This window comes from Gymnoscopelus microlampas (assembly GCF_963454915.1).
Source record: "Gymnoscopelus microlampas genome assembly, chromosome: 3".
NCBI lineage: Eukaryota > Metazoa > Chordata > Actinopteri > Myctophiformes > Myctophidae > Gymnoscopelus > Gymnoscopelus microlampas.
The window spans coordinates 41,138,145-41,151,197 of NC_139940.1; the positions used below are offsets into that span (position 1 = coordinate 41,138,145).

Sequence of the window (13,053 nt, forward strand, 5' to 3'; positions counted from 1 at the left end):
GTGTGGCTCTTGTTAAAGCACAATTAAATTCTGGTAGAGGTTTGGGTGGTGTCGGTACCTTGCCATGATCTAGCCGCTAGTCTAGTTGCTCCGTAGATTGAAATATGATGATCCAAAATATTCTCCCCATTGACTTGCAATACACAGCAAAACAGGTCTCAAGGGCACACTTTTGGCACACAAATGAACACGAATAAAGAGGATTCTGCCAATGTATAAAATTACAAAATCTGTTTTTTTTTAAAGATGGGGTGCCGTGATTTTCAGTGATTCTTCCCCCCCCCTAAAACATAATCATCAGGTATTATGGTTATACTAGGAGGAAGATTGTTTTCAAAAAAGTGTACAGAAAGTGTTAAAATTATGTTTTTATGTGGACACGCCTCCAGTTCATTAAGTATACCTGGTTCTCACCTTAGCACCTCCTCCACCACCTTAGCACCACCCACCTGTCCTAGTCCCTCCTCCTCCTCATGCCTACACCTGTTGTGTTATGATAATGAGGGGGAGGGTATAATTTTACTGTGTCATTAAAGTGCTGCTTTTCTATTGGCACGTTTGACCCTCAAGGTTTCAGCCTCCAGGAAGAAACTCAAAATAGTCAGAGAAGACATAAAACACCATAAAACACCACCAGGGGGCTTAATGAAGTTCTATCAACCTCATAGACACATGAAAAACAGAAAAAGTGCAAAACCATGGCACCACCTCTTTAAATAAAAATGTCAGGTTCATGTTGATTTTTCTTTATTTTAATTGGGAAGACGATCCGGTAGGGAGCCTATGATTCCATGACAGAATTACTGCGTTTGTCATTTTGTGTGTAAGAAGCAACAACGGTACCTTCTTTATCTGTAAACAGACAAATACAATGCTGAACCAGCTTTCTACATAATATATTTGCATCCATTTGTGTGCTAACATTTTTACCTTGAGACGTGTTTCACTGTGCAATTTAAGTCATTGGGGAGAATATATATTGGATCATCAATTTTTTATCAGCGGAGCAACTATTGAAGATATCTCGCCAGTATTTGGAGTTACATCATGGCAAAGTAACTGCACCACCCAAACCTCTATCAGAGTTTAATTGTGCTTTAAAACAGTATGATGACACAGTCGACTGAACAATAAACCCCTAATAACAACAGAAAAAAGCTACAGGCCAGTTGCTTTAACAGGAAAATGGCCATAAAATCGACATTGGCACACATATCTTCTAAAAGGGAGCACTATTTTGTTTATTTGTTTAGCCTGTGGCCCAGGCCTGGAGTATAGCCATTACACAATTAATCTTGGTTTGAACGGCCATAAATGCTAGATGACTTTTTAGAATAATTGAAACCATGTCAAAATATTCTGCCAGTGAGCACTTGATTAGATTGATGTGACTCTAAAGATTGATTTATCATTCATCGTACAACCCTTCTTACAAGTGTGGCTTAACAAAAATGACATTAAATATTTTTTTCAGTTGTGGTGATGAAATATAAATGAATGTTTGTGGCTGCTGTCTGTATCTCTCTCTCTCTCTCCCTCTCTCTCTCGCTCTCTCTCTCTTGCTCTCTCTTCTCTCCTCTTTTGTCTTCTCTTCTTTCATCCAGGCTGCCATGGGGATTGCTGAACTGATCACCATGGCGATGGAAAAGGAGGGACTTCCGAAGGAAAAGTGTTTGAAAAAGATTTGGATGGTTGACTCCAAGGGTCTCATCGTCAAGGTAACCATATCTTGACTTTGACCATGATCTTGCACGCACGCACGCACGCACGCACGCACACGCACACACAACACACACATGCGTAGGCAGGGATCAGACGTATAGAATAAAATGGAATCACCCGCACACCGTCTACACTTGCACAATAAGGACAACTTTATTTAGGCAACGTTTCTGTCAATAGACCTTCTTCAGGCATCTGTGAGGTGAGATTAACATGTAAACGTTGTGTTGTAAATGGTCAGCTTTGACATCTACCTAATCTGAGTTCCCAGAAGTTTTCGCCAGCTCTGGCGAGGAACTTCTGGGCCAGAGCCCTGGTATTTGTGGGCGGGATGTACCTTACGCTCTGAATCTGAGCGGACACGCCTCTTACCGGTCTGAGAGCTGTGCAACTCGTCTAAAAAGTCCGACGAGAGGCAAACAGCAGTACACAACAATGGCGGCCGAAATTTCTCAAGGGGAAATTGCTTCCCGTCGATCCTATTTAGATGCAACACCCACTGCATGTGGATCCCGCCCCCTTTTCTTCATTGGCTGTTGATTTGAATCACAACGCAGTGGCCGCGCCCCTGCTGTCCAAGCTCCGACGCTAACCCTCCCAGACTAACATCTACCCAAAACCTCCACTGGGTATAGCTGTTAACGAGCCTACAGCTCAACAGGAGACACGAATGGCTGCAGAGAATGACAGCTGCAGAGCTGAGTGTTGCTGTAAGCTGCCTACGTATCAGTCTGTCTGGAGCGGATAGGAAGTCACTCTGATTGTCTCTCAGTTTTGGTCAAAAGTTGAGTTGTACAGTAACAGTACATGGTTGCTCTGCATTTGACAGAGGTTTACCTGGGCAAGGAACATAGTATCAAGTTAAATATCAATAGATAGATAGATAGATACTGTGGATACTTTATTTGTCCTTCCGGAAATGTATTATGCGCAAAGCAGCCATCGTGGCACAAACGTCACAATACATAAACTAAATACATAAATATACAAAATGGATCACACAATACATTGACAATACTACACAACACCTCACTTAAGGCCAGTTCACACCAATGCAAGGCCTTGCAACTCCTTGCAAATTGCAACTACTTGCAACCATTATCCCCAATGGCAGTTGCAAGGAGTTGCATTGGTGTGCACTGGCCTTAAAACAGTTTTGTTGCAAGGAGTTGCGACTAGTTGCATTGGTGCGGTCTGGCCTTTACAGAGAGGAAAATAGAATAGGCTACCAGTCATAGTTCGAGAGGCATCACACATCACATTACACATTATGCACAGTTTGTTCAGAAGTCCTATACTCGTGGGGACAAAATTATCTCTGAGCCCGAGCTTGCAACTGCGGTACTGTGTATCGTCGTCCTCAATGGCAAGCTGACCAGGAATTTAATACAGGGTGTTTAGTCTGCCCCTGTCTTCTGGGTAATAATAAAACATCCTTTTCTGTAAACATCACTATCTCTATCCCTCTTACCTCTTCCACTTAACCATTCACTCGCTCGCTCGCTCGCTCGCTCACTCACTCACTCACTCACTCACTCACTCACTCACTCACCTCTCCGTCTTCATCCACTCATTCAATTTCCTCCACTCTTGCCTCCCTCAAACTCCCCTTACTCCTCTTTCTCCCCTCCCTTCCTCCCCTTCTCATTTCACCTCCTTTTCGCTCTTCCTTTCTTCCGCATACATCTCCTCCCCCTGCTCTTATAGGGACGAGACCACCTGACTCACGAGAAGCTGAAATTTGCGCAAGAGCATCCGCAGATGAGGAGGCTGGAAGACGTCGTGCGGGAACTCAAACCCACAGCCATCATTGGTGAAAACAAACATTTTTGTTCTCAGAAAGCTCATTTCAGGCTATTTCCGTATGCTTGTAGACTGACGTGTTCGTCGGTGGAGGCACCCTTGAACTGAAAGTATATTGGTTCTATATTGCAGGCGTGGCGGCCATTGCTGGAGCCTTCACAGAGGAGATAATCAGGGACATGGCCTCCTTTAACAAGAAGCCAATCATCTTTGCCCTCAGCAACCCAACAAGCAAAGCTGAATGCACAGCAGAACAGTGTTATACGATCACAGAGGTACTCGCTCTGAACAGCTTTCTGTTCCTTTGTCTTGGCTGCATTGACAGTGTGCTCTCAGTTAGTCAGATGTTAAATACAATTAAGAACAGAGTATAATAGCTTGCTCACTTTTAGCGTAAATAAATTCAACTGTAGTGTGCTATTTGTTCATAACAGTGGGACAGTTGGTATTAAGAAGCTATTTTAGCAGCCTAAATAAATCTAATCAAAGTCTAAATAGCAAGTGCTAGACATTTCTGAGATTTTCTGAAAGTGAAATGTGTTACAAGCACTTTGTTTTCTCATGAAAGCAACATTATTGTCTCCGCCAGGCCGAAAGGCATGGGGAGAGAGTATGTTTTACTCCCTGTCCGTCCGTCTGTCCGTCCGTCCGTCCGTCCGTCCGTCCGTCCGTCCGTCCATCTGTCTGCGAGCAGCTAATCTCCGGCACCGTCGGCCCGGTTGCTGCGAAACCGTGCACACACACTCCCTGGATGCCAATTCAAAACCTCTGCCCCAAAATTTTCACATGGCCTGTTATAGCGCCACCAGGAGGCCGATTTCTGCAAAACCCATTTTTGGATATTACTCCTACAGATTTTATCCAAATATGACGCAAATCGGTACACAGTATCTCTATAGTCATGTGATCAAGACGGATCTGTCCGATATTTCATATTTCATCCTGATTGGCTAAGGTTGGCTCCCAAAGTTAGCAGGATTGGTCCGTTTTGAACAAAATGTCTCAAATCATGAACACAGCATGCAATGTCCGTGAAAATTTGCACGCACATTCTCACTACGCTGAGGAAGAAATGCCACCCTTTTCACATTGCCCTGTTATAGCGCCACCAGCAGGTCTAATTTAGCAAAACACATTTTTGCAACAAAATGCCTCAAGTCATGAATGCACGCACATTCCCACTAGGCCGAGGAAGAAATGCCACCCTTTTCACATTGGCCTGTTATAGCGCCATCAGGAGGCCACAATAACCTACCTGACCTGGCGGAGACCTGTGCTTCGAGGAGCACTTTTTCTAGTTACATAATGTGTTATTAATGAAGCGTGTCCCCCATCCCCATGTGACATGTGTGCCTTCATAGGGACGGGGCATCTTTGCCAGTGGCAGTCCATTTGACCCTGTGACCCTTCCAGATGGGAGGAAGTTCTACCCTGGTCAGGGGAACAACGCTTACGTGTTCCCAGGCGTGGGTCTCGGGGTCACCGCCTGCTCCATACGCCACATCAGTGACGAAATCTTCCTCACCACAGCAGAGGTACATGTGTGTGTGTTGTAGTGTTGTACTTATTAATGGTAAATTAACTGACAATTAATTGTTTGAATATATTTATCATTGAAAGCTAAAGAAGGGGGAAGCATTTACTGAACTTAAAGTAATACTAGGTAACGTTTTCAGTAAAACTAAAGTTAAATTGTATATCTTTTGTAAGTGGCAAATGTTTCACAACACCCACTCCATGAATTTCACCTCCGAAAGCCTTTTATTTATATATTTTCTATTGAACGCTGTCGAGCATGACTTTCCCTCGGAAATTACGTCAGCTGGCCGGAAAAAGGAAGCGGAAATCCACCGGGTTCCTGTTTGGCCAGGAACTACCGCGCCGGTTTCCTGTTTGGCCAGGAACTACCGCGCTAATAACAAAAGGAAACTCACGCTGATTTTAAGAGATTGTATGATTTGAAGAACGAAAAAAAAACAGAAAAAGAAAACACAGCTCACGGTAACTAAAGCTCCACTGGCTAAGAGAAACGATCCACAGATCGTATAAAAACAATTAAGAGAACGCTTTTTGAAACACTTCCGTCTTCCGGTGAAAACGAATGGAATTCTGGGTAACAGAGGATAAACGAACGGCCTGCAGTGACGGTAATGACCAGCAGAGGCTGCTAAAAGTCGTTTTTTGGAAATTTGCACAGAACAACTTTAACAGACAATTAATCACAAACATAACTCAAAAAATTCAAGGCTTTGTCATCATCAATAGGTCATACAGTAGTCGGAGAAACAGAGCTGCTCAGAGTTGCCAGGCTGGAAACAGTACAAAAAAAACAACTACATTTTAGGTAAATGCTGCATTTATGGTCAAAGGCTTTAACAATGCCAAAATAATAAGATGAGGAATTTTCTTATGACTTTATTATATTCTTATACTATTCTTGCTTCTGGTAAATAACTCTCTTTATTTGGGCTGTGAAATAGGAAACAAAACTCTTGTTCTCACTGCTCTCTTCTGTGTGCCATATTTCACCCTACCTCAGTCCATTCCCATCTATCTTATATTTTTATCATTTGTAATTTGCCACCGAAACAGACGCACGAGACCACAGTACTTTTTGTCTCATGGGCTCTTGTTGAAGACGGTGATTAGTCCCCTAGCTCTTACTAGGCATGCCGCATAACACCCACTCATTTGACATAATCAATTTGACATGCATTACTCCCCAACAAGAACACTTAACGTGTAAAGGAACGGACTATGTATTGAACACAGAACAGGGCAGAAGAAAGGCACGACAGACACAATGCATGAAAATCGTTATTGCGATTAGACGAGAAGACTGAAATGTTTTTTAAAGTCAAGGCTTTCAAGGCACAAAGCAGTACATACTGTACACTAAAGCCAAGCCAAGGCCAGAACAAACACTGCAGAGGAAAGGCATGATATGTACAGCCTCTTCTGTGTGCCATATTTCACCCTACCTCAGTCCATTCCCATCTATCTTATGTTTGTATCATTTGTTACATCACTTTCCTCACACGTCTCCCCTCAACCGACCTCTCTTTTGCCCTTTGTTTACTTCATTCTTCATCATAACTTCAGTCCATCTCACAACGTCACACACTAGTCCCATGAGACCAGTGACTGTTGAGCATCGATTGAAACAAGCCTTTAATCTTCCCTTCTCATGTGTGAACTGTGTGATTTGATTGAATGCGAGGCTCACCTACATTAATCTCTTGCTGTAAGATTTACCTCCCTCTGTGATGTGACCTTACCTACGAGAGACAAATGAATGACGTGGGCCTTGCAGAATCGCTTTGAACCCTCAGGTTTAACAAGTGCAATGCTGTTAGCCTTGTGGAGTGTAATTCCTTATTAGTCTTTCTTGTGCACTCTCGCGCACACACACACACACACACACACACACACACACACACACACACACACACACACACACACACACACACACACACACTCACACACTATGTGGGCCACTTTGTCATCTTTCACTAATCCTGCATGATGAAGCTGAGCCTCAGTTTATTTTCTAATTCAGTTTTAGCAGTTCAGTCAGACCACTCATGGATTGAATAAATATATTTATTGAGCATAAATATATAGAGCATAAATATTCATGCATATTTGGCACCACGGCTCTGTCTCATTTCATTTATTCCCTGTAAGAAGGAATTATAATAAATTACTTGCCAAATTTTGCATTGGTAAATAAAAATAAATGTTTAATAAAGAGTGATCAAAGTGATAACACGTGTTATATATAGATTCAAATTTTTCACAGATATGAATACAGGCGTGCCATGGGATTTTGACTTGCCCCTTGTTTGAAAACCACTGGCCTAACGGTACATCATACAGAGAGGTTAGGTTACTGAACAGTCAGACATCATAAGACTGCTTCCCTGCTTCTCAGGGAAGTGGGTACCCGCCACCGAAACAGACGCACGAGACCACAGTACTTTTTGTCTCATGGGCTCTTGTTGAAGACGGTGATTAGTCCCCTAGCTCTTACTAGGCATGCCGCATAACACCCACTCATTTGACATAATCAATTTGACATGCATTACTCCCCAACAAGAACACTTAACGTGTAAAGGAACGGACTATGTATTGAACACAGAACAGGGCAGAAGAAAGGCACGACAGACACTGCACACACTGCAATGCATGAAAATCGTTATTGCGATTAGACGAGAAGACTGAAATTTGTTTTAAAGTCAAGGCTTTCAAGGCACAAAGCAGTACACTGTACAGTAAAGCCAAGCCAAGGCCAGAACAAACACTGCAGAGGAAAGGATATGTACAGCTATAGGCGATTTTAGCCTTTGTCAGGAGAGGGGGGCAAAAAAACAACCTTATACCAGAGAGTTGCGTATTAAAGGAAGGCTACAGATAATGGCAGTTATATCTGTAAATAGCTGGTGGGCTGGGCTCACAGATCAACAAATTGTCAACATACACACTATACTGTCACCAGTATGGCTAATACAGTGCAAATATATCGTCCTATAAAGATAATATGAACACTGAATAAAAACGGTACTCCATCTGCAAAGTAGCCTACTTAAGCCAATAAAACAATTAAACTAGCAAACAGTTGCAAAGTAAGCAAAACAAACAATGTAACTAATAATGTAACATTCCATGTAAGTGTCACAGCTTGCTTACATGTTATATCCTTCACACACATGTCAGGGTGACAGATAGACAGTCCTTATTGTTGTAGTTTGATCGATTTTCAGAGGAAAGAACTATGCTCATTAACTCCTGCAGAGCAGAGCAGAGATCAAAGAGAGAGAGCTCCACCCATGACGTCACTTTATTAACGTCTTGGTATAAGTACCTGGCAGGCTTTCATTTCATACAAAATCTATTTACAATGCCTAATGCCACGCAAATGGAAAAAACATATGGGAACTCAATAAATAGCTAGATGAATAAATACTCCACTGAGTAGAGCAATGGTGTTCTGAAGCATGACATTCTACTTTCAGAGTGGTTTAGGGTGAACATCTGATAATTAAATGCTGTTCAACATCTTCAGAAGGGAAGGAAATGGAAGAATATTTATAGGTAATTTGTTATTACCCTGCGTGAGCCACTAGTTGTTTTTTGGGTCTCCTTTTATAGTGGACTGCCTCAGTGACTCTCAAGAGAGAGTGGCCAATCAGGAGCTTGAGCTGAAGTTACCCAACCAAGTCCATGCACACACATGATTGCGTGACTGTGCCTGGTATTATGTACTGTATACTGTATGTCCTGAGCTTTGGGTTTGTTGTGTCACCAGGCCATTGCTGACTTGGTGACGGAGAAGGACCTGGCAGAGGGAAGATTGTACCCTCCTCTCAACACCATCAGGGATGTGTCTTTAAAACTGGCTGTCAAGGTGAGATCCTCACCAGATATAATTGGATAGCAGATGTACCGTTCTGCCAGTGCTTTGTGTGTCTTTCCTACAGAAATGGGTGACAAGAAAAAAACGATTAAAGAGGGTTAATCGAATAGATTTTTTTACGTCCGGAATAATAAGAACATACAAAAGGGAAGAATGAATCTTTTGCCTTGGCTTAGATCACACAAAACGCCTTCGCCTAGGCTAGCCAACCTTCCTCACATAAATCACATTTAATGGAACATTAAAACCAAGGCAAAGGATTCATTTTGAGTGCAACCCTTTTTGTATTAATGAATGTTCAAAAGTTTAGGACGGGGTTGGAGCGGGGGTTGGTTTTAAAACTTTAGCTACTTTACTAAATCCCTACACTCACTCAACTTGCTAAGCAGAATGTTTACACCTACAAAAAAAAACTCCTTTGTAAAACTGTGTTTTGCTTGTAGATCGTCGAGTACGCCTACAAACACAACATGGCGACGCTTCAACCGGAGCCGGCTGACAAGGAGGCGTTTGTCCGCTCCCTCATCTACAGCACAGACTATGATGAGTTTGCAGTGGACGCCTATCGTTGGCCGGCGGACACCATGACCATCCAGACTTGCAAACTGTAGGTCAAAGTGGACAGAGAGACAGACGCCCAGGGAGGCCACCAGAAAAAGAGAGAACAAGGCAACTACTGAAGTGCAATATCATCACCCGCAGCGATGTCAATGTTTTTAAGAGGCCACGTGTAGAATTTTCTCATCAATATGTTGCTGTGAAATTAGCTGTGGTGACACGTTTTGATGTTATACAGCAAAAAAAATTGACTAGTGTTACACAGTAAAATCTAAATCGTAAAATAAAATGGCGCATTTATATAGCGCTTTACAATGTGCGATACATTCACGCACACATTCACACACCGACAGTGGAGTAATCAAACCATACAAGGCACCAACCTGCTCATCGGAAGCAATTAGGGGTTCAGTGTCTTGCTTAAGGACACTTCGACAGTAACCATGGGGTGCCTGGGTTCTAACTGGGAACCTTACGATTCCTTAGCGGCCCACTCTACCTCCTGAGCCACTGCCGTCCCCTAGAGTGTTGATTTAACTCTTAAAGTGTACAAATCTACCCAGATAAAAGGTTTAACAGTTAAATGAACACTCCATATTTTATTGTGTAACATCTTTGATCTGTTTAATGCTTTCAATTTGGCCTTTTCAGGAGTTCCTACAACTATCCCTCGTAATAGAGAATAGAGTGGTAAGCTAAACATAAAGTGTAAAATAAAAGAGCTTATAGTAGCTATAGAATGTAGCTCTCCAATATCGTTGTAAGCACAATTTTACATTGATATATTTAGAGAAAATTCACGGGTTACCTTTTAATTGTTCTGTAAAAGGGAGTTATCGTTATGATTGAGTCAGCTAAAATCCAAAATCAAACACTGTCAAAATAAAAGGTTTTGATTGATGTTTACATTGTGTTTTCTTAGTCGCCTACATGTGTTTGTTCATCCTGAATTATTAGCACTAAACTTGTGTACATAGTAAGGTCATAAAGGTCTGGGAATCAATCTTGAGATCCAATAGACCACATGTTTGCAGAACATATGTTAGGTACTGTGATACGAGGGAGCCATAACAGGCCTCTATGATGACTTGGTACACACTACCTTAGTAAATAGCTTCCGTCTCCTTGCACACCTTGGGTGCTATTAAATAGTGACGTATGCAGTGCCAGTGCCATCTAATGTTACTCTCATTACAATGTTGCTATCTTGCCGTTATTTATCAGCTGTCAGCGCAAAATAGAACATTATGGAAAAATGATGTCCCTCCCTGTTGCAAGAAACAAGGTTTAACCCTTTGGGGCAAACAGCGCAAAACATTTTGTACTTGCCAGGGTGTTTGTTAGATATTAATAGTGGCTTGGTTGGTTAAAGGGATGTTTCACTTTCAACATGTTTTAACGTGTACTCAGGCTTTTGTGAACACCCCAGACAGTTTTTAAGTTGCTTGATTCAGTATTTAGATATTTGATATTAATTTTATCAGACACGCCCCCTTCCTATACAAACTCCATTTTAACCATGTTAGATTCATTGAAAACACCCGTCCTTGGTTCTGGTGACTGATACTGTCCTTCTAATGCATGATCGTAAAAATATAAAATTGAATAAACACAGCCCCCTCATGCATTAGAAGGACAATATCAGTCACCAGAACCAAGGACGGGTGTTTCCAATGAATCTAACATGGTTAAAATGGAGTTTGAAGTTACAATGGGTTTGTATAGGAAGGGGGCGTGTCTGATAAAATGAATATCAAATCCCTAAATACTGAATCAAGCAACTTAAAACTGCCCGGGGTGCACACAAAAGCCCAAGTAGACGTTAAAAATCACACCCTGTGTGAAGGAAGCGGTGCCTTTGGGGCGGGCCTTAACTCATTTCAGTTTGTCCCTATTGATGGTCTGAGTCCACTTACCAAATTTGTACTTGGTAGCATGCTGCAAACTGGAATGATGGCTGTTTAAAGCCCAGCCAATGGGCAGACAGAGGGGGCGGGGCTTAAGTAATGACAGTTGGTCCCTATTGCTTGCTTTAGTCCATGTACAAAATTTGTACTCCATAGCATGCTGCGAACTTGAGTTATGGCTGTTTGAAGGCCAGCCAATGGGAAGACAGAGGGGGCGGGGCTTCAGCAATTCATGCTGGTCCCTATTGGTGGTCTAAGTCCACATACCAAATGTGGACTTGGTGGCATGCTGCAAACTGGAGTTATAGCTGTTTAAAATCCCGTGCTCATACGGGCGCTGGGGGTCCCTGGACCCCTCTTTGATAACGTCATCAATTCATGCTCGTCCCTATTGGTGGTCTAAGTCCACATACCAAATTTGGACTTGGTGGCATGCTGCAAACTGAAGTTATAGCTGTTTGCTTCTTTGCCGTGCTCATCCCGTGCTCACACAAACGGACCCACGGACACGCAGACAGAGTCAAACGTAGAGCGGTTGGCGCCGCTAAAAAGACCCCAAACATGTTTGAAAGTGAAATACGGTGTTCCTTTAAGAGGCAAGTCATGGTGACCTAAAGAGACCCATTATTGACATTAAGGTCAATAATGGGTCAATAATGGGTTTAATGAAGTGGTAAAAGCACATCGGAGGTCATGCGAGTATGAATGTCTGTGTGAATGGGTGCATGTGAAGAATTACATCCAATGGTCGGAAGATTAGAACATTTGCTCACAAAAGCCTGAGTAGACGTTAAAATTACCCCAAACATGTTTGAAATTGAAATATCCCTTTAAGTGCAGTACTGCTCCCCAGTCCCCATTAGCATGGGGTTCTCTGACCCCCGTGAGTGATATTGACCATGGCCGTGAATGTTGACTTTGGTTATTGGCAATAAGTCATGGGAAGGCTCCAGTAGCAGGTAGCAGGTTTATGACTGCAACCAGAGGAAACCTCACTGTATCTTGGGAAGTTGCATAACAGGTAATGCAATGTGTATTCACCTACACTGGCAAGCAAACAAGCTGTTCCATCCAACAAGTTTGTTCCATCATATTTCATAGAGATACTGGAATGTTATGTAAAAGAAACACATTGAGATTGTTTCTTTCTCATAGAACATTGCACTCAAAGGGAGGGTACATTCAAAGAGAGTGTTATGGTGCTTTGTGCATATATAAGCATTTACAGTACAATGTATGTACATTTTACATTGTTTGCTCCCTCCTCATCTGGTGGTAAACAGGTGTGTGTAAAAAAAAAACACAGGTACAGTATTTTAATACCAGATGTCCTTTGATCAGATGGTGACATATTTCTAAATCAGTGACTGATACAAATGTACAAAGTAGTGATGAATTGTTTGCATTTGTAGGAGTTTTAGTTACAGTAGGCATGTGTGATTAAAAGAGCCTGGAGATGGGGGTGCTCCTTCCATTCCGACATCTCGCCACTCCGACTAGTGCCTTTATTTCAATGGAAGTGCGCAGCCTGTACAGAAGCAGGCAGCTATGTGTGTGTAATGTGTGTGTGAGTGTGAGTGTGTGTGTGTGTGTGTGTGTGTGTGTGTGTGTGTGTGTGTGTGTGTGTGTGTGTGTGTGTGTGTGTGT

At 42.4% G+C, this 13,053-nt stretch overlaps 1 protein-coding gene across 1 annotated transcript in view; it reads left to right on the plus strand.

Moving 5' to 3' along the window:
- Positions 1-10,412, plus strand: part of me1 (malic enzyme 1, NADP(+)-dependent, cytosolic) — a 110,604-nt gene extending 100,192 nt beyond the window's left edge. The window contains exons 9-14 of the mRNA XM_084052863.1: positions 1,605-1,718; positions 3,430-3,535; positions 3,658-3,800; positions 4,887-5,060; positions 8,834-8,932; positions 9,385-10,412. Coding sequence (XP_083908989.1) covers positions 1,605-1,718; positions 3,430-3,535; positions 3,658-3,800; positions 4,887-5,060; positions 8,834-8,932; positions 9,385-9,552 — 804 coding nt within the window. The 3' untranslated portion in view covers positions 9,553-10,412. The remainder of the gene's footprint in view (positions 1-1,604; positions 1,719-3,429; positions 3,536-3,657; positions 3,801-4,886; positions 5,061-8,833; positions 8,933-9,384) is intronic.
- Positions 10,413-13,053: the final 2,641 nt, after the last annotated feature.